The following is a 22021-nucleotide window of genomic DNA, read 5'->3' on the forward strand; positions in this document are numbered from 1 at the left end:
GTTTTTGACTAGATGGACTAATGATGATGATGAAGCTATGACTAGTTGGATTGAGCTTAAAGTATGATGGTCTATACAGTGATGTGAATAAATTCCCTCCACCTTCCTGGTTTTTCCCCTAGTATTCCATATATATCTCACTGAATGGTTTCTGATCATTAAACAAAATGTAATATTGGCTAAAGGGAACTTGAATAAACACATAACACATGTGGGAGTGTCGGTTGCTGATGACCTTAAAGTGCTGCGTGATCTTATGAAGCAAAACCTCGCCTCCACCGTCGAAATCAAGGCGGAGCTTACTGAAATCAACACCCGGCTTACACAGTTTAGTGCCTGCCTCGATTTTCTGGAGGACAGGATGTCTGCCCATGACGATTTTCAACAGGAGACATCCCGAAAGTTGAATAAGATCTGATGCAGTGGAAGCTCGAGGATCTTTCAAATCGCTTGCGGCGGAACAATATTCGAATTTTGGGAATTCCTGAGCAGTCTGAGGGTAAAGATATTATCCCCTTTTTAACAACACTTTTTAAGAGCTTTAAGGCACTTCCTCCTAACTTTGTTGCTGACATAGATCAGATATATCGTGTTTCAATGCGCCTTGTGCCCGGGAAAAATTATCCTCGCCCAGTAGTTGTCAAATTTGTGCGCCATGATCAAATGATGGCGGTTTTGGGCACTGCAAGGGCCACCTCTCCTGTGTTATACAGCACAGCAAAACTCTTGCTAGTCCCCGACCTTTCTAAAGCTACTGCTAAGAGGAGAAATCTATTCCTGCAACTGCGCCCTAAGTTGAAGGTTTTGGGTGCTCAGTATGATCTGCTGTACCCGGCTGTCATGCGTGTAACCATACAGAACAACACTAAGCACTACACTGACCCTGCAGACCTGCAAAGAGTGCTTGACAGTAAAGCCTGTGCTACAATTTGATATTGTTCAGTAGAGATTTACTTTTCTGGCTGCTATGTGATTAATTTTGTAGCCCACAGTTGTTGTTTGCTGGCATAGGACCTCCTTGCAACCCGTGCAGGACTCTTGTGCCCCTTTATGGATTCTTCCTCTCTTCCATTCTCTCTCCAATGGAACCTATTTGGTTTTTTGTTTATGTTCTGTTTTTGGGAACCTCAAACTTTTCCTTTTTTGTTTTGTTCTGCCTTTTTGAGGAGTTTCACCCTAATTTGTCGTTTTTGTTCTTGTTTCAATGCATGCCTGTTTTGGATCAGCACAGCCTCGTTTGTAATACCCGCCAATAGCCTTCACGATGCTTCTGCAAGTACTCTCCCTTAATATCAAAGGGCTCTCAAGTCCCATTAAAGGGAAAAACTTATACTATACCTCAGGAAAAAGAAGGCGGACATTTGTTTCCTACAAGAAACCCATCTGGATGCATAAGAAAGTTATAAGTTTATGGGTAAATGGTTTGATCAGTGTTATCCCAGCCCAGCAAATGGCAGGAAAAATGGTGTACTTATTCTTTTGCGTAAATTCATGCCCTTCCAGCTAGTCTCTCACACTCATGACGGTGAAGGAAGATGGTCCCGGCTAGAAGGAACCCTTGAAGGCAACCCCATTACCTTGCACAACGTATACGCCCCTAACTCTGATGATCCTGCTTTTTTCCACAAAGTCAATCTGTCTGGCTCGCAGGCTCTCATCTGTAATACCATCATTGGAGGTGATTTCAACTTCCCTATTGATCCCTACCTGGACAGATCTTCAAACTGTCGGCCTGTTAAGATCAAAGTTAGAGCTGTGCTTCATGACCTCATGCGCTCCAACGGTTGGACTGATCTTTGGAGGCTGCTTCACCCAACATCCAGAGTTTATTCTTTCGTCTCACCCCTCATTGCACATACTCCAGATTAGACTATCTTTTGGGAACCAAGGATTTGATCCCCCTGTTGTCCTCTGCTCAGATTCATGAAATATCAATATCTGATCATGCGGCTGTATCCTGCGATCTTCACTGGTCCCCTGCCCGGTCTAAAGCAGCCCATTGGAGACTTAATACCACTCTACTTTCGGATGCTTCATTCCTCCAGCGCATTTCTCAAAAATCCACTGAATTTTTTGATGCTAATAAAGACTCTGTGTCCTCCTTTGCAACGGTCTGGGAAGCGTATAAATCCTGGCTGCGAGGTGAAATCATCAGCTGCTCGTCGCATCTACGCAAGACTATTAGTGCTAGCATCTTGAAGCTAAAGCAGGAAATTCGGCAGTTGGAAATTACTTTATACACATCCTCATCCTCACCTACACTCCACAAACTCAGGGCGCTGAAAATGCAACATAACTCGCTGCTGTCCAGCATCTGTGAGGCAGTTACCTTTAGGCAGACTGTTATATATTATTCGCAAGCTAACAAAGCTGGTAAACTGCTTGCATCATTCCTTAAAGGTAGAAGGACAAAGCAGTGTATAGCGGCTATCCAGTTGCCTTCTGGCTCTACACTTACCTCTTCTCCCCTAATATTGGAGGCTTTTGAATCCTTCTATCAATCATTATACTCTTCAGAGGTTGCGCCTCAGGACGAAGTGATCTCCTCTTTCCTGGCTTCGTTGCATCTGCCTCGCCTCTCAGAGCTCCACATTAGCCAGCTGCATAAACCCATCTCTCATGATGAGATAGTTTCAGCAATCAAAACTACCCTCTGCTAAGGCACCAGGTCCCGATGGTTTACCTGCAGAGTTTTACAAATCTTTTGCATCCTGTCCATATCCACTCAACTGCTATCCTATTATCAGGTTCTCCTTGAGATACACTCTCCAGGCTGATTTCTGGACGCTAATATTGCAGTGTTACCTAAGCCTGGTAGGGACTGCACTCTTGTTGAGAACTACAGACCAATCTCGCTTCTGAACACAGACTATAAAATTTATGCTAAACTTCTATGTTGTAGGCTTGAAAAGGTCATGCATTCGCTTGTACACAGAGACCAGGCTGGTTTCATCAAATGTAGATATGGGGCTGACAACTCTAGGTTACTGTGCCATATTATCCATTTTGCCCGGTCCCAGGGTTACCCTATACTTTCTGTCTCTCTGGACGCTGAGAAAGCCTTTGACCGGGTAGAGTGGAAGTACTTATTTTTGGTCCTTCGTTATTTTGGTTTCCCGGAAACTTTCATCCGTATGTTGCAGTTACTGTATTCATCGCCTTCAGCTCGTATTGTTGCTAATGGTGAATTTTCAGGCCTGTTTACTTTGCGTAGGGGCACCCAGCAAGGTTGCCCTGTCTCTCCATTGTTGTTCAACCTGGCCCTAGAGCCTCTGCTAGCAGCTATCTGCCAATCTGAAGATATTACTGGTATTGTTCTTTGTAAGGAAGCGTTTAAGCTTTCAGCTTATGCTGATGATGGTTTGCTATGTCTCACCAATCCATACTCATCACTGAAGGCTCTTATTAGTCTAATCTCCCGGTTCTCAAGTATTTCTGGCTATAAAGTAAATTGGGACAAAACAGAATTGATGCCCTTGAATGATATTTGTGTTCCCTTTTCAATTCAAGGTATTCCTCTCAAATGGTTGGCTACCTTTCTTAAATACCTTGGTGTTTATTTTGACAGGGACCTTTCCATCACCATTAAGCTTAATTCTGACAAAATATTTGAAAAAATTGATTCTGCTACGTCGCAGTGGTCTCCCTTAAACCTTAGCTGGTGGGGGCGGCTGGACACTATTAAAATGATGCTAGTGCCCAAGATTACTTATGTCCTGAGCATGATCCCTCTCCTCTTTCCTTCCTCCTTTTATAGGAGGCTTGAAAGGTTACTATCCAATTTTCTCTGGAACTCTAAAGTGCCCAGAATTGCCTTATGTAAATTGAAGATGTCCAAATTGCAAGGTGGCGTTAAATTTCCTGACCTTTTGCTGTATCACAAAGCTTTCATCCTGTGCCAGGGTTTAGAGTGGATTGCTCCCTTGAATGCGGCCTCTTTTCCCAGATGGCTTATCTTTGAGCGCTCTACTCTAGACCCCTTATCGCACGTTTATCTTCATTGGAGGTGATTTCAACTTCCCTATTGATCCCTACCTGGACAGATCTTCAAACTGTCGGCCTGTTAAGATCAAAGTTAGAGCTGTGCTTCATGACCTCATGCGCTCCAACGGTTGGACTGATCTTTGGAGGCTGCTTCACCCAACATCCAGAGTTTATTCTTTCGTCTCACCCCTCATTGCACATACTCCAGATTAGACTATCTTTTGGGAACCAAGGATTTGATCCCCCTGTTGTCCTCTGCTCAGATTCATGAAATATCAATATCTGATCATGCGGCTGTATCCTGCGATCTTCACTGGTCCCCTGCCCGGTCTAAAGCAGCCCATTGGAGACTTAATACCACTCTACTTTCGGATGCTTCATTCCTCCAGCGCATTTCTCAAAAATCCACTGAATTTTTTGATGCTAATAAAGACTCTGTGTCCTCCTTTGCAACGGTCTGGGAAGCGTATAAATCCTGGCTGCGAGGTGAAATCATCAGCTGCTCGTCGCATCTACGCAAGACTATTAGTGCTAGCATCTTGAAGCTAAAGCAGGAAATTCGGCAGTTGGAAATTACTTTATACACATCCTCATCCTCACCTACACTCCACAAACTCAGGGCGCTGAAAATGCAACATAACTCGCTGCTGTCCAGCATCTGTGAGGCAGTTACCTTTAGGCAGACTGTTATATATTATTCGCAAGCTAACAAAGCTGGTAAACTGCTTGCATCATTCCTTAAAGGTAGAAGGACAAAGCAGTGTATAGCGGCTATCCAGTTGCCTTCTGGCTCTACACTTACCTCTTCTCCCCTAATATTGGAGGCTTTTGAATCCTTCTATCAATCATTATACTCTTCAGAGGTTGCGCCTCAGGACGAAGTGATCTCCTCTTTCCTGGCTTCGTTGCATCTGCCTCGCCTCTCAGAGCTCCACATTAGCCAGCTGCATAAACCCATCTCTCATGATGAGATAGTTTCAGCAATCAAAACTACCCTCTGCTAAGGCACCAGGTCCCGATGGTTTACCTGCAGAGTTTTACAAATCTTTTGCATCCTGTCCATATCCACTCAACTGCTATCCTATTATCAGGTTCTCCTTGAGATACACTCTCCAGGCTGATTTCTGGACGCTAATATTGCAGTGTTACCTAAGCCTGGTAGGGACTGCACTCTTGTTGAGAACTACAGACCAATCTCGCTTCTGAACACAGACTATAAAATTTATGCTAAACTTCTATGTTGTAGGCTTGAAAAGGTCATGCATTCGCTTGTACACAGAGACCAGGCTGGTTTCATCAAATGTAGATATGGGGCTGACAACTCTAGGTTACTGTGCCATATTATCCATTTTGCCCGGTCCCAGGGTTACCCTATACTTTCTGTCTCTCTGGACGCTGAGAAAGCCTTTGACCGGGTAGAGTGGAAGTACTTATTTTTGGTCCTTCGTTATTTTGGTTTCCCGGAAACTTTCATCCGTATGTTGCAGTTACTGTATTCATCGCCTTCAGCTCGTATTGTTGCTAATGGTGAATTTTCAGGCCTGTTTACTTTGCGTAGGGGCACCCAGCAAGGTTGCCCTGTCTCTCCATTGTTGTTCAACCTGGCCCTAGAGCCTCTGCTAGCAGCTATCTGCCAATCTGAAGATATTACTGGTATTGTTCTTTGTAAGGAAGCGTTTAAGCTTTCAGCTTATGCTGATGATGGTTTGCTATGTCTCACCAATCCATACTCATCACTGAAGGCTCTTATTAGTCTAATCTCCCGGTTCTCAAGTATTTCTGGCTATAAAGTAAATTGGGACAAAACAGAATTGATGCCCTTGAATGATATTTGTGTTCCCTTTTCAATTCAAGGTATTCCTCTCAAATGGTTGGCTACCTTTCTTAAATACCTTGGTGTTTATTTTGACAGGGACCTTTCCATCACCATTAAGCTTAATTCTGACAAAATATTTGAAAAAATTGATTCTGCTACGTCGCAGTGGTCTCCCTTAAACCTTAGCTGGTGGGGGCGGCTGGACACTATTAAAATGATGCTAGTGCCCAAGATTACTTATGTCCTGAGCATGATCCCTCTCCTCTTTCCTTCCTCCTTTTATAGGAGGCTTGAAAGGTTACTATCCAATTTTCTCTGGAACTCTAAAGTGCCCAGAATTGCCTTATGTAAATTGAAGATGTCCAAATTGCAAGGTGGCGTTAAATTTCCTGACCTTTTGCTGTATCACAAAGCTTTCATCCTGTGCCAGGGTTTAGAGTGGATTGCTCCCTTGAATGCGGCCTCTTTTCCCAGATGGCTTATCTTTGAGCGCTCTACTCTAGACCCCTTATCGCACGTTTATCTTCTTGGTATGCGTCTCCCTAATGCTGTTACCTCCAACCCCATTATTAGAACTACTCATTGGCTGCTGTCCTCCTTTGACGGCTCTTTGGATACTCCGTGGGCCGAAACGTCACTTATGACCATCTGGAATAATCCTAGACTTAAAATCGCTAATAAGTAGGTTTCTTGGGCCCACTGGCAACATATAGGCATATGGGTCCTTAAAGATTTTATTGATGTTAGCAGCCAAATGTGGAAATCTTTTTCAGATATGTGTGTGGAGTTTCCATTAACAAGCTCTCAGTTCTATCAATAGTTGCAGCTTAGTTCTATGCTTAGAAAGAGTAAACTCCGCATTCAGCGCATGCCGCACACTCCCGACATTGTCACCATTGCTCATCGGGTTCGTCATACCGGACATGTCGCTTCTCATATCTACACACTGATGCTAGGGCGCTTCCCCTCTAGATGCGCAGGATTGTGTAAATGCTGGGAAGATGATATTCAAGAGCCTATCTCAGATATTATGTGGGAGCGGACTTGGAGATCCTTGTTTAAATACTCCAAATCATCTTCAATGTGCAGTCTATGTATTTCTTCTTGTATAGGGCACTGTGGACGCCTCTTAAACTCCATATACTCGACTCCTCAAAGTCTAGTCTTTGTTGGACTTGTCGGTCTCAGCAAGGCACTCTTAAACACTTCATATTTGATTGTTCTTCCATTCAAGGTTTCTGGGCAGATATTTGGTCACTGATGGTGGAAGTTTTCCACCTTCCGGGTTTACTACAATATAAATATGTGATACTTAAAGACCGTTGCTTTCAGAGCAGCTTATCGCCTACTGAGTGTGCAATTGTTAATACCATGTTTTCATTAGCTCTGAAGGTCATTTTCATACATTGGAAATCCCTGAACCTGGTCACATATCAGGAATGGTGGAATTTGCTGTTTCAGGCTTATAACTATGAAACTTACCTTGCAAAAAAATCATTTACATTTGCCTTCCATGAGGAGAAATGGTCTCCACTTGTGTCTTACTTTCAAACTGTACCACGCCGTGCCTGATGTCAGTAGCTGCTTCTCTTTAGTTACCGTATTTTTCGGACTATAAGACGCACTTTTTTCCCCCAAAATTTGGGAGGAAAATGGGGGGTGCGTCTTATAGTCCGAAGGTAGCGTTTTTGGACCTCCGTCCCGTACTTACACGATTCCATGTGCCCTGGTGGTCTAGTGACGTCGGGGCAGGAAAGAGCCCCTTCTTTCCTGCCCATCGCGCTGCTCTCCGTGCTCCTCAATGCTTCTCGGCGGCCATTTTGAATCTCGCCGAGACCGTCAGAAAGCATTGAGGAGCACGGAGAGCAGCGCGATGGGCAGGAAAGAAGGAGCTCTTTCCTGCCCCGACGTCACTAGACCACCAGGGCACATGGAATCGTGTAAGTACGGGACGGAGGTCCAAAACTCGGACAAGACGCACCGGAGCACCTAGGTTTTAGAGGAGGGAAAAAGGAAAATTTTTTTTTTCCTATTTCCCTCCTCTAAAACCTAGGTGCGTCTTATGGTCCGGTGCGTCTTATAGTCCGAAAAATACGGTATAAATGGTCTTTGCATGCATTTTTTTTCTCTTTCCTTCTCTTTCTCACCTTCTTACTAAGTAACCTTGTACATTGTTTATAACTCCTGATGTATCGTTGTTTTGAAAGTCAATAAAAATATTTTTAAAAAATGAAGTAAAAAAACTTATCTTACAACTATGTCTCTCATGTGAAAAGGTTTTTGCCCCCTAAACTTAACTGGTTACACCACCTTTAGCAGTAAAAGTGCAACCAAATGCTTCCTATAATTTTGAAATGTCTTTCACATTGCTGTTAAAGAATACTAGCCCCTTGTTCTTGGCAGAACTGCTTGAATTCGGACACATTTGTAGATTTTCAGGCATGAACTGCTCGTTTCAGGTCCTGCCACAGCATCTCTAGTTGGGTTCAAGTTAGAACTTTGACAAGGCCAACCATTCAGATGTAAACTTTTTTTTTTTCTTTTCTTTTTTGGATCATTTTCTTGCTGCATAATTCAATTAGGCTTCTGCTCATGGGCGAATGACTGGACATGCTCTTCAAGAATTTTCTACTTATTATAGCTGAAGTAGATCTAGAAGCAGGGTATATCAACAAGCATTATATCCCAATGCTATATGAATATCTAAAGCAACCACATTGAACCATCGGTGGCAACTGGTTTCACACAAAACTTCAACTTGTGGTTTGTCTAAATTGTCACTGGTTCAAGTAACTGTGGTGCAAACGAATTTAAACTTTAATACATTCCTCCCCGGGAACTCCGTTCACTGGGTAAATCTCTCTTATCTGCACCCTTCTCCTCCTCCACCACTAACTCCAGACTCTGTTCCTTTTATCTTGCTGCACCATATGCCTGGAATAGACTTCCTGAGCTGGTACGTCAAACTCCATCTCTGGTCGTCTTCAAATCTAAGCTAAAAGCCCACCTTTTGATGCTGCTTTTAACTCCTAACCCTTATTCACTTGTTCGGAACCCTTATTTTATCATCCTCACTTTAATATTCCCTTATCTCTTGTTTGTCCTGTTTGTCTGTCCTAATTAGATTGTAAGCTCTGTCGAGCAGGGACTATCTCTTCATGTTCAAGTGTACAGCGCTGCGTATGTCTAGTAGTGCTTTAGAAATGATAAGTAGTAGTAATATAGTAGCTTTGTAATTCAAATATTAAAATCTTGAACACTTCTCTGTAAACATTGGACTGACCGACATGGGCCATGTTTCGAACCTGCGTCAAGGAGGTCCTAAAAATATCATAATATGAAGTGGCCTAGTGGTTAGAGTACAGGTCGTCACATCCAGAGGTGCCCGGTTCAAAATCCCACTGCTACTCCTTGTGATCTTGGGCAAGTCTCCATTACCTCAGGTACAAACTTTAGGGGCCCTTTTTCTAAGGTGCCTAGGCACCTACACGCATCCAACACACGTCAAATTGGCAGTACCGCCTGGCTACCATGTGACCTGGGTGGTAATTCCATTTTTGGCACGTGCCCAAAACATATGGTAGAAAATATATTCTACCGCAGGGCCCTTACCCAGTGGTAATCAACAGTTGGTGCGCTGCATGCTTACTGCCCGGTTAGCGCACGAGACCTTACTGCTAAGTCAGTGGATGGCATTAAGGTCTCGTGCTGAAAATGGATGCGCGCTGGTTTTCATTTTGCCACTCGTCCATTTCCCGGCACATTAAAAAAATCACCTTTTTTCCTGGCATGCTCGGTAAATGAACCAGCGCGCATCCAAAACACGCGCCTACACTAGCACAGGCCATTTGTGGCCGTGCCTTAGTAAAAGGGCCCCTTAGATTGTGAGCCCTCCAGGGACAGCAAAATACCCCGTATATTTGAATGCAACTCAACCTTGAGCTACTATTGAAAAAGGTGTGAGCAAAATCCAAATAAATGTGTGAAACAAGTTGTCACTGCTGGTTCAGTGTGGTTGATTTAGATATTCAAATAGCGTTGGGATATAATGCTTGCTTTAAGAATTTGCTGTGACAGTGCAAAATTCATGGTTCGTTCAATAATGGCAAATTTTCTAGGTCTTGAGGCAGCAAAGCATCCCCACACCAACACATTACTACCCCTGTGTTTGACAGTTGGTATGATGTTCTTACTGTATTTGCTTTACGCCAGACAAAATGAGAAATGTGTTCATAGAACATCTCTAAAGGCTTGGGGATCATCCAGGTGTGTTTTTGAAAATGTGAGTTGAGCATTAATGATCTTGGATAGCAGCTGTTTCCACCTTGCTGCTCTCCCATGAATCCCATTTTGGCCCAGTCTTTCCTATTGTGAAGTTAATATGAACGTTGACCTTAGCTGATGCCTGCAGTTCCTTGGATGTTCTTCTAGGAAGTTTTATGACCACCTGGATCAGTTGTCTTTACACCCTTGGAGTAATTTTAGCAGGCTGGCCACTCTTGGGACGATTTACCACTGTTCCAAGTCTTCTCCGTTTGGAGATGATCACTCTCACCGTGGTTTGGTGAAATCCCAGAACTTTACAAATGGCTTTATAACCCATTCCAGACTATGTATCTAACTGTATATGTATGTATGGATTATTACAATATATATTGCCTGGTTGCATTCAGTCAACTAAATCAGTTTGGGTCAGTTGGTTGATTAGCTAAAGGAGCAGTTACTTTTTTACACTGCTGATGTGTTGGACAACTTTGTTCCTTAAAGTAATTTAAAAATTATGATATGTGTTTACTCAGGTTCCCTTTGTCACTGTTACATTTTGTTTAAAGATAAAGAACTATTCAGTGTGACATACGCAATAATAGGGGAAAGGGAGGAGGGGCGTTTCACATCACTGTGGAGTCCTTTTACAAAGGCATGCTAGTGTTTTTAGCGTGCGCTAAACGCTAGAGATGCCCATATAGTCCCATGGACATCTCTAGTGTTTAGCACATGCTAAAAACGCTACCGCACAGATCCACTGTATGTCCTAAAATGTTTTCTCATAAGTGTGGCTTTTATGCAAAAAAAAAAAAAAGTGTGAGGGATATACTGGTGGTGCTGTAGTGTGTGACCTCATTCTCTGAATACTTTTTACATATTGATTTAAAATGCCTTTTAAGCAAAATCGTAGGAGATAGCAATGTAAGACATAGAAAATGTTAAGAAATACAGATTTTTAGCCCTGAATGATTGCTTCATTGTTTCCAACCTATGATACAAGTGAGACTATCCTTGAATAGCAGAGTCCTGTTGCTTGTAGAGTCTGTACCTTAGTCTCTCGCAAGACTGAACATGGGTTTCAGAAGATTTTGACCTATTTATTGTCAACTTCTTCACAGTTTCTTTTGAAAAGTGACAAAGTTGCTCTGATTCCTTGAGGACTGTCTCAGTCCTGACTACCATTTTCCATATATCCAATAAAGAAACAGATTCAGTAACAGCAGGAAAATTCTGGAAATAAAAAGGGAGATAGGCTTTGGCAAAGCCACAAATGGAACTTCCCCACCCAAGAAACCTCAATGCTAACTATTGGTCTCTATTGAAGATGTCTCCAGATTGAGACCTCGCAAGGAAGGTTATCATCAAGGGTGAGGGGCCTGGGGCATTCTCTATTGAAAGACTGCTCCCACTTTAAGCATGACATAGCTGCTCTATTGGACCCACTGTTGGTGGAACTTGCATACTGACTTAGTTTTATGCGCCCATATTCAACCAACAGAATTTCTGGCTTCAAATGGCTCACAAAGAGCATGCCTCCTTCAGCTGCATGCCTGTGGCTACTGCCATAGTACAGCTCTTCAGATAACTCTTCCTTTGGCACCTCTTGATGTTGTCAGCAGTCGGGCCTACCCTCAAGAGTCCAGGGTCAAAATTAGGCAGTAGTCCAAGCGGTAAGGGAGATAGCCAATTCACACCAGTAGGCAGATGGCCCACAAATGCTCAGAAACCCTTCACATACATTTAGATCTGTTATCTTTTGTATAAATGTTATTTTTAAAAAGCAAAAATCATGCTTTCAGGGTTTTCTGCACTGACTTACACTATGAATATTATACAGTAGGCCCTAACTTGTATTTGAGGACATGGTTAACTTTTTTGTTTTGTTTCTAGGATGTACTGCAAAATGTTAATCTTAATTGTGTTATTTCTTTTATAAGGTATTTTCTGTTGGCTCGTACTGATCCTAATCCCAAATGTCCTACTGGAAAAGCCTTTACTGGTTTTATAATTGAAGCAGATTCCCCTGGTATCCAGATTGGAAGAAAGGTGTATATATATATATATTTTTTTTTTAATTATAAAATTGCATCATTACCCTTCTACCTAGTAAATGTCAATATTACTTATTAAACAAGTTTTTATTAAGTCTCACATACATTTGATAGCTTAAAAAAATATACGGTAAGCTGAAGATGGGTAGCGAGTTATGATTTCCCTGGTTCTGTCTGGTATGGACTATTGTAAAGCTATGTTAATGGTGCTTCTAGAGGGTGTCTCTAGAGCGCAGCTTTTCAAAATGCTGCAGGAAGAAGAAGAATAGCAAAGCCAAGTAATGAATGGGCTTCCTTTAAGTTGCAGGAGCTAACACTGGCTATCAATTTTAGTGCTGACCTTTCAGGCACCAGGAATATTCAGCCTGGGTATTTAGTGAATAAATTAAGATAGCCTAGGCCTGGTGATCAGTTAAGGTCAAGTCAAGAATACCTGTCGGTTAGAGGTTAAGGGGGAAGGATGTGATGCAGGATATTCTCCATGATGTCCCTGGTGGAATGGATTGCCTAGGAATTTATGGGTAGAATTGGATAAAACTACTTAAATCTTGGCTATTCGAGGTTTAAGGCATGGGGTTGCAGAAATTAGTGTTGATTTAGACAGGTCTACTGCAATCATCAATTTAATGTGATGGTGAGGTATATGTCAGCACATATAAAACATCAAGGATTAATTGATGTTTTATGTCAGCTGTTAACTTTTGCACATTATGGCCAATTTAGAATCCACAGTAAAACGTTATTTCTTCAATGGCTTTAAGACTAATCTCTCGTAATGTCAGATTGTAAAGATCAAGAATGGAACAACTGAGACCGGTGATAAAATATTCACTATTCCTGGAGCTTTGTCTGCTGTTGTGTTCCATTCTCCACAGACAAGGACAAAGATGCTCCACTTAGCTGATCAAATGATCCTCCAGGAGAAACACTAGAAACTACCTGGTAGGGTTACACAGTAGCTGCTCTTCATACATGTCTCAAAGCTGGCCCTTAAGCCTGCCCGGATGTCCCCTTCAGTAGCCCATCTCTTCTACGGAAGGTTCCTTCTGTGTGTCCAGCCATGTTTATGTAGCCACCATTGTTGAAACGCAGAGAAGCTATCTCCAAAATGAGAAGTGGCCAGGAGGAAAACCTTGGGAAAGCGTGCTCATCCAGTCTAGACAAATGGTTATGTCCCCCCTACCAGAACAACTTGTATCAAAGTTCAAAGCCCTGGTATAACAAAGTGAATCCAAACTGAATAACCAATATTTTCTGCATCCAGCAGGTGGAGAACATGTTGAAAACTGCTGCAACAAGATTAGAAGGCAGTCCTAGGACAGCAGCTGTTTAGTTTTATTCCCCTTTGGGAATTAGGCAGTAGCAAAGATGCTTCAAGAGTGGATTTTAGTGGCACTAAGCTGCAGGGTGAGTCAACCATGTCTGTATGGGAACCAGAGGCCATGCCCCTCCTGGGCTACCCGCCCCTTCTCCCAGTCCCTTGCAATGGAAAGAGATTCTCACGGCAGTGGTCCATTGCTGAAGCAGAAACTGCAGTTGGAGAGTACAATTAAATAAAAAAAGGGGGTGGGGGCGGCAACAAAAGCAGAGCACTTGATGCAATAGCTTAGAAGGAACTGTTCATGGTTAAGAGACTTGGTACAACCTGATGTCAGCCTGCTGGAGGAGTCGGGGAGAATGTAGGGGCTAACACACCATTAGTGCAACTAACTTGTTTGCTCATGGTGTAAGAGGAGTGTGCAGCAATAGGTGCAAGTGGGCAGAGATGTAATCAGCCTCACTGCTATTTTAAGTGCTCAAGCTACAGCACAAGTAATCCAGGGAGCCATAGGAGGTACTGTGCCGTGTGAGCAGTCTGTTTATCCCTGGAGTAGAAGAGGAGACGACAAGGCTGTCTGCGTCTTTGGGAGAAGAGAAAGACCATACACTCCTCTTAAGATTTACAGGGGAGGCATTGGGCCTCCCTAGTCGTGTATATACCCTGGGGCCTTATGTCACTAACAGGGACCCACTGCTGGGTTTCTTTTATAGGAGAAGGTGGCAGGAAAAAAAAAGGCCCAGGTAAGGGGATAGGTTTTGATATACTGCCTTTCTGTGTTTACAATCAAAGAGGTTTACATATTATATACAGGTTCTTATTTTATACTTGGGGCAATGGAGGTTAAGTGACTTGCAGAAAATCACAAGGAGCTGGAGTGGGAATCAAATCCGGTTCTCCTGATTTGCAGGCCACTGCACTAACCACTAGGCTACTTCTCCACTGTGGCAATCTAACTCAGTTGGGGATCCAGTATCCCCAGGACTTCCAAAGCAAAAGAAGATACAGAGGATCCCTGTAGAGTAGGAACCCATGGAAGAGGGTACCTCTGGAACAGCTAGCCTACCCTCTCCCATGGGTTCCTACTCTATAGAGATCCTCTGTAAGTTGGTTTGCTGGTCAGCAAGTGACCCCAGAAGTAGATATTGGCTCACCAAATGAGTAGGTACACTGACAAGCAGGAAGGGTACTCTATTCTGGTGTACATGTGAAAGCCCTTCAAGGCTTTCACCCTCACAAAGCCATCCAGTACCTGATTATGTTGGAATGGGAGGGGCCCAACAGGTTGGTCAAGGTTTGGAAAATTGGCTAGGCTTAACCCTCCCCATGGAAGACAGGGGGGCACTTCTTGCCAGGCCTAAGGATGGATGTTCTGTCTCTGCAGGCCTCAGATACATGGCTTTCCCTAAAGAAAGGGCTATGACCAGGTTTCCTAGGTCAAGAATATGGAGGTTCAGTTACAGCAGTCTTCAGTGCAGCAGCCCTGGATCTTGAAGTATCGGTGGATATGTTGCAAGGGCAGGCCTGCGTGGGATACAGCAGCTCCCAGTGATTGTGCATGGACTGTCTCTTCATGTTCAAGTGTACAGCGCTGCATACGTCTAGTAGCGCTTTAGAAATAAGTAGTAGTAGTAGTAGAGCAGTGTTTTTTCTGAACTTTGTCCATCATAATTGGCAGAAGGTGTTTCTGTCTCCAGTATGGAGGGGGAGAGGGCTGTACAATTCTACCCCCTGCCCCCTCCAAAGTTCAGCTCAGTGGGCTTCAGTTTTAAGAGTAGACTCCTATTTGGAGAGGATTGAGAAGCTGATTAAAGAGCTGAAGGAGGCTGGATCAGGGAATCTGTCTGAGGATCAGTACAGTTGAGCGGGCAGACCAGAATCCAAGGATTAGAGGAGGTTCAGGTCATCCAGGCAGTCTCCCCATTTGTCTCTCAGGCATCAGAATCTTGTAGAAAGATTGCAAGTCTATGCTCATAAGCGATTATTACATTCATGAGAGGCATTTTCTTTTGCCTTCTGCTAGGTCTTTCCATCTTGAGTGTGCTTGTTCTCGAGCATACTCATATGCTATGACCTTGCTGTGGAATAAGGTTCCTCTCTCTGAGATCCATTAATGATCTCTTGGGATTTCTTAAGGCTGTTAAAACTTGTTTTGTATTTTGATGAGTTGTAATGGAATATATTGGGCTTGAATTATTATTTCGTTTTATAGTAATTGTTTTGTTTTTCCATAGCGTCCCTCTAGACCGACACAGATGGGTTATGCACTCCTACCAACAGATGGAGACTGAGAAAAAAATCTGAACTTCAAATACGCCTATAAGTGGGCTGTGCAGTTCCAAGGAAGGCAGTCTACGCCTAGCAATGCAGCTGACCCCCATCCCCCCCAATAAAAACAATGAAAAGACAATGCTCACTCCCCCAAAGAAAAAAAAAATCTCTTCAACCACTTCCTCCACCTTAATCCCCTGACCAAGGATGCCTGAACTGCTGATGCCTACCAACAGGAATATATCATGCTAGCCCCGACCACCTTCAAGAATGCTGGTACAGAAACTAGAACCACGAAGGAGGTGTAATTTCACATCCCGATATGGGGCCCCCACCAGCAGTTCCTGCGCTTTGCGGTCCTGGACAGGCATTTTCAGTTGTGGGCCTTGCTGTTTTTGCCTTGCCACAGCTCCCAGGACCTTCACTGTCATGGTGGTCATGGCAGTGTTTCTTCGCCGGCAGGGCATCAGGGTGTATCTCTACCTTGAAAGTTGGTTGATCTAGGTTTCGTTGCAGCAGGACAGCTTGGATACAGCCTCAAAGATGGTGTCACTTCTTTAGTCCTTGGACTGGGTGATCAGTTTTTCCAAGAGTCATTTGGTCCCCTCACAGTCCCTTGAATACTTGAGAGTACATTTCAACACGCGGGGAAGGTTCTGCTTCAGGGTCAGGTTCGGTGGCTGCTGTACCTTCTCTCCCCTTGAACGTGGGATTACATGCAGGTACTAGGCTCCATGGCAGCTGTGTTGGACTGGTTCCTTGGGCCAGGGTTCATATGTGGCTGCTTCAGGCTTCGCTTCTCAGTCGTTGGTCCCGCGCTCCATTAGGATCTTTTGGTCCATGTCCACTGAGCTCAGCAGGCCAGGAGGAGCATGTCATGGTGGTTGACTGTAGGCAGTGTGTTGAAAGTCAAGCCTCTGGTGCAGGGTGAGTGGTCAACATTGGAGGCAACATGGCCGATCAACTGGCTGGAGCTCAGGGCAATTTGGAGGACCCTGGTGGCTTTTGCTCCATTTCTCCATCTGTGAGCTGTCTGGGTGCTGTTGGATAGTGTGACGGCAGTGTCTATGTCAGCATCAACAGATGGGGCACTTGGAGGCTCATCTTCTCTTTGCCTGGGCAGAGAAGTATCTTGAGATCTCGGCAGCGCATATTGCAGGTGGATTTTCTCAGCCCTCATCACCTTCCAGATAGGGTGTTGTCCCTCTGGACCTCATGGCCAGGAAGTGCAATGCCAAGGTTCCCATGGTTCTACAGGTGTTGGTGGGAGTCGGGGACGCTGGGGGGTGGATGCTTTACTCCAGCAGTGGCCAGCTGACTCTCTTTTCTGTGTTGACCTCCATCCCCTTCTGGCGGTTCTCCATCTGGGCAGGGTGGCCCCAAATATGCCCAGGCAGCCATTGTCTTCCCACCAAACTCCCTAATGCTCAACACTATGAGTGCACCTATATTTGCATCTCAGCATTAAGGAGTTGTTCTGCACTGATCCAGCGGTATTTCTCCGGCCATGTTAAACATGCAAAGTGTCATGCAGGGCTGTACTGTGGGGATGTTGGCTGCAATGAAGGGTACTTTGCAGTAGGAAAATCCAGGCAGCAGGGTGAAATTCTGGATGCCATGGCAATCTGTAACCAGGGATTTGTCAAGCCTTGTATTAGAGGTATTTTACAGTTATTGCATGTTTGCTTAGTCTTCAATTCGTAGCTGAATTTAGTTCCTCTGTCATCTCTGTTTTTTCATGGGGGAAGGAGAAGAGGGTGGAGGCTGATAATTTCCTTCTCATCTTCCTCTTTTGGACTTCCAACTTGTTTAGAATAAGTGTCATAAACTTGCATTCATAACAATTGTCAAGGAGGGTGGTTTTTCAAATTTCCCTCTCCCATCTTCACACAACTATCTCAGCAGCAGTCTTCGGCCAGGGACAACAAACCACAGCCTCTTCTAGAATCAAGCTAATGCTGACCCCCTACTTGTTGCTGTTGAACAATGGCTGAAATTTCTTCCATAAGAACTTAAGAAAAGCCATGCCAAATCAGACCAGGATCCATTGAGCCCAGCCTCCGGTCTCCAAAAATGGCTTGTCTGGGTCATAAGTACACAAAAGGTCCCCAAAATAGATCTGTTCCCCATAGTTGATTTCTAGGGTTGCATGAAGCTCTCAAATCTACCTGGCATAATAATTTTTCATACACTTCCTCCAGGATCTTGGCCACATCTTCCAGCAACAGATTCCAAACTTTAATTATGCGCTATGTACAAAAAGGAAAAAAAAACACTTTCTATAATTTTTCAATCTAGTGGTCATTAGGAGTTCCTTCTAGTTTTTTATGGTGTTTGAGAAGTTAAACAACTGTTCCCCTTTTAAACATAGTAACATACATAGTAACATAGTAGATGACAGCAGAAAAAAAGACCTGCATGGTCCATCCAGTCTGCCCAACAATTCCACTTACAATTTTATAAATTTCTGTCATAACCCCTCTCCAAAGTAGTCCTATGTTTAGTCTGGAGAGCAGAAGTCTGATCCAGGAATCAAACCTAGGTCTTGTGTAATACTAGTGTGCAGCAGTACCATCAAATCACTGAGCCTAGCCCCAGGTTATTTTCAAGAAATGCTGGTTGTGTGTGTTCTGTAGCATTTTTTTTTTGTTTCATTTTAAAAGCACGTTTGTTAACATATCTTTGTGTTCTTTTTCAGGAGATGAACATGGGTCAGCGGTGCTCAGATACTAGAGGAATAGTCTTTGAAGATGTGCGGGTACCTGCAGAGAATGTCCTAATTGCTGAGGGAGCTGGGTTTAAAGTTGCTATGGGAGCATTTGATAAAACCAGGCCTCCAGTAAGTACCGCAGGCTACCACTGTTTTAAGTGTCTTTTAAAGAATGAAACTTGTATCTTCACAAAAATATATATCTAAAATTACAGGTGGCAGCTGGTGCTGTTGGACTCGCCCAGAGAGCTCTAGATGAGGCTACCAAGTATGCTTTAGAAAGAAAAACTTTTGGAAAATTACTTGCAGAGGTAAGAAAATTATAAATTCTATATTAAGGTATAAAATACAGGAGACTAAAATGTGTGATTTCTCTGATTTGTAAATGCATATAAAAATCCTCTAATACATGATTTCAGGCTTCATCTCATTGAAAGGCAGTCAGTTTTGAAGATGGTCATTTGCCACTTTACAGTTTTCTCGTTCCTAACAAGTCAATTTCCTTTGACAAGCAAGACAGAGGCACACAAATAGATGACCCTTAATGGATGGTGCCAGAATGGAACAAATTTTTACACTGTCAGTTGTCATGTAAGGAATCTCAAAGATAGCATTGCTATGAGCCAGTACAAGACTTAAAAGATATTTCACATGAAAGGAGAAATTTAGGTCTTAATTTTCTTTCAGTTCTAACAGACCAGCCCAGAATCTGTAGGTTATACCCATTGACAAGCAGACGGAGACAGAGACTAGACTTGTGAGCTCTGCCATATAAGAGCACCATGAAGCTTTTTTTTTTTATTATTATTATTTTTATTAACATTTTGAAGTCAAACAAGAGTCATATCTCATACGTTTATAGCACCAGCTAGTAATCAACAATTACAATAACATCCCAACCCCCTCCCCCCTCCCTCCCTTTATTCCGCCAATGATCTCTATAACTTGTAAATCGGGCAAGCTAACAAATCCCATATCTCAATCTAGAACAACGGTGAAATTATCAGTCTAGGGACATCCAAGTCCACCCCTTTCTCTAGTCTCCAGGTAACGTATTTGTCCCATTGTTTGTAAAAAGGTATTATTTGTCCATTCCTTATTGCAGTCATTTTAGACATTTGGTATAGATAGTCCATTTTGTGTATCACCTTGACCAATGGGGGTGTGAGAGGATTCTTCCATGCCGATGCTAGCACAATTTTTCCTGCCACCAACCACACCGAGGCCAATCGGTGTATTAACGGCTGCACCCCCACCGGTCGAAAATGCAATAAACAGTTCTCTGCTTTCAGGGGGTAGCGCACCCCGGTGATACTTAGCAAGGCATTCAATAGCTCCGACCAATAGGCCTGCGCCCTGGGGCAGGTCCACCAAATGTGAAACATGTCTCCTTTCTCTATACACCCCCTCTAACAATGCCCCCTCCCCTCATGACCGTACATTTTTTCTATCTTATCCGGTGTAAGGTACCAACGATATAGCATTTTGTACCCATTTTCCACCATAGCACTTGATATAGAAACCTTTAACATATAATTTATAGCTCTTTCCCATTGTTTGTTCTCGAAACTTCTCTGTAGATCTTTTTCCCATCTCAAGGTATATCGTTCTATAGGTGTATGTTTGGATAGTAATGCAGCGTAGAGCCGAGATACACATCCCCGATGGCAACCTCCCCCCCCCCCCCCACAGCCTTTTCTATGTCTGTTTCTTCTAGAAGCAATTCCTCCTTGGCTCTCCGATTTGTATAGTCACGGACTCTGTTATAGTGAAACATGTGGGAAGAAGGAAGGCCAAACTCTTCTACCAGTTAGCACCATGAAGCTTTAAGTGTTCAGAATTTCAAATGACAAAGCAGTGGAAATTAGGGGTTTCCCTTTCATCTGGATTGTAGAATTAATTATATTTTTATCTCTTAACCTTTTCATAAAATAAGGAAAGAAATAAAATGCAGAACTATGACTGTGAAAACACAAGAAGAATCCTTGGCAAGAATAAACAGGACATAGGCAATACATAGAAGTGAACTTTTCTTTAGTTTTTCACCAGCCAAGCTTAACTGATAGACATTATATTTTCTGTCATGTCTGTTAGTGTTACCAAGGACTGTAAGCATTTTCCTCTGGCAACTTTAGGAAAGGAAACTTCATCCCCATATCAAAGCATGTCCTGTGTTTATGACTAATTGCATCAACTATGCAAATTTATATAAAAACCAACTGGATTTGGAGGTCTTTGCTTCATATGAAGTAACGCTTTTTTTTTTTTTTTTTAACATTCCAGAGGTATCCGGTGAACACTAAGAGTAAAATCAGGTGTGGTGGGCTTCCAGGCCTTAGACAATATTGTCAGGCAGGAAATGAAGTGAGATTCCCTGCAAGGCCTTTGCTTCAGCACAACTGTTGCCTCATCTTTCACTCTTAACATTTAAAACCAAATTAAAGTCACTGACATTTTTTTCAATGAGAGTAATGACGACAACTTTCTTTGTTTTCTCTTTATAGCAAAAGTCATTCCCCTCGATATTCAAAAGCATTTAACTGGCCAGGATCAACATTTGGCCGGTTAAATGCCCCATAACCAGCTATCTGGCTAGCCGCTGAATATCACCAGTTATCTGCCGACATAACCGGCTATCCGCTAATTTTCAGCCCCACTTTAGCAGCTATATTTGGCCGCGTGAATTGGGTTATCTTTGGCTGGTTAGAAAATAACTATGTCGATATTCAGACTTAGTCGGTTATTTTCTAAGTGGCCAAAAATAAACAGGATATTCAGTGCTAGTCACCGGAAACAGCCCGGCATTGAATATCCAGGTTTAGTGATGACCAAGGGAGTTAGCTGAGCTAACTCCCTTGGTCTGAATATTGGCCCCATAATTCCTATTTTATTATGGTGTACTCTATTTAATTAGTATTTAAATCAGTTAACATTATAATACAGCCTTAGTAAGCTGAATGCAGTAGCTTACTATGGGCTCACTTCGGTCACTTGTATGCTTCAAAAATTATAATAAATACAAGCAAAATCGCCCCTTTTGGAACAAATGAAACGGGCCCTAGGAAGGCTGTTGTCTAAGCGTTTTCTCATCTCTCTCCCCTCCATGTCGAGCTATTCTCCCCTCCTCTGCCCTCCCATCCCAGTATTTAACCCTCATGTTGTAGAAATTTTTCAGTTTAATATAAAAGACCAAGAAGGGGCTATGGGGTCCTTTTACTAAGGTGCGCCGAAAAATGGGCTGCGCTAGTGTAGGCATGTGTTTTGGGCGCGCACAGATCCATTTTTCAGTGCACCTGTAAAAAAAAGGCCTTTTTAAAATTTTTGCTGAAAATGGACATGCAGCAGAATAAAAATTGGCGCGCATCCATTTTGGGCCTGAGACCTTACCGCCACCCATTGACTTAGTGGTAAGGTCTCGCGTGGTAACCGTGTGGTAATCATCTATGCACGTAGAACGACAATTACTGTCTGGTTTCTGCCCTGCGCGGGGAAAATAAAAATTATTTTCTGGTGTGCGTAGCGAACATGCGTAAAAAACGGAATTACCGCCTGGGGCCACGTGGTAGCCAGGCAGTAACTTCAAATAGACGCACGTAAGACACATG

General features: G+C 43.2%; 1 protein-coding gene across 1 annotated transcript in view; it reads left to right on the forward strand.

The window, feature by feature from the left end:
* LOC115471652 (medium-chain specific acyl-CoA dehydrogenase, mitochondrial-like) overlaps positions 1 to 22021 on the forward strand; it is a 56231-nt gene that overhangs the window by 17954 nt on the left and 16256 nt on the right. Inside the window, exons 8-10 of the mRNA XM_030205401.1 lie at positions 12004 to 12112; positions 18405 to 18545; positions 18632 to 18727. Of these exons, the coding sequence (XP_030061261.1) occupies positions 12004 to 12112; positions 18405 to 18545; positions 18632 to 18727 (346 nt within the window). The remainder of the gene's footprint in view (positions 1 to 12003; positions 12113 to 18404; positions 18546 to 18631; positions 18728 to 22021) is intronic.

The sequence above is a fragment of the Microcaecilia unicolor genome, chromosome 6, assembly GCF_901765095.1.
Source record: "Microcaecilia unicolor chromosome 6, aMicUni1.1, whole genome shotgun sequence".
NCBI classification, from domain to species: Eukaryota; Metazoa; Chordata; class Amphibia; order Gymnophiona; family Siphonopidae; genus Microcaecilia; species Microcaecilia unicolor.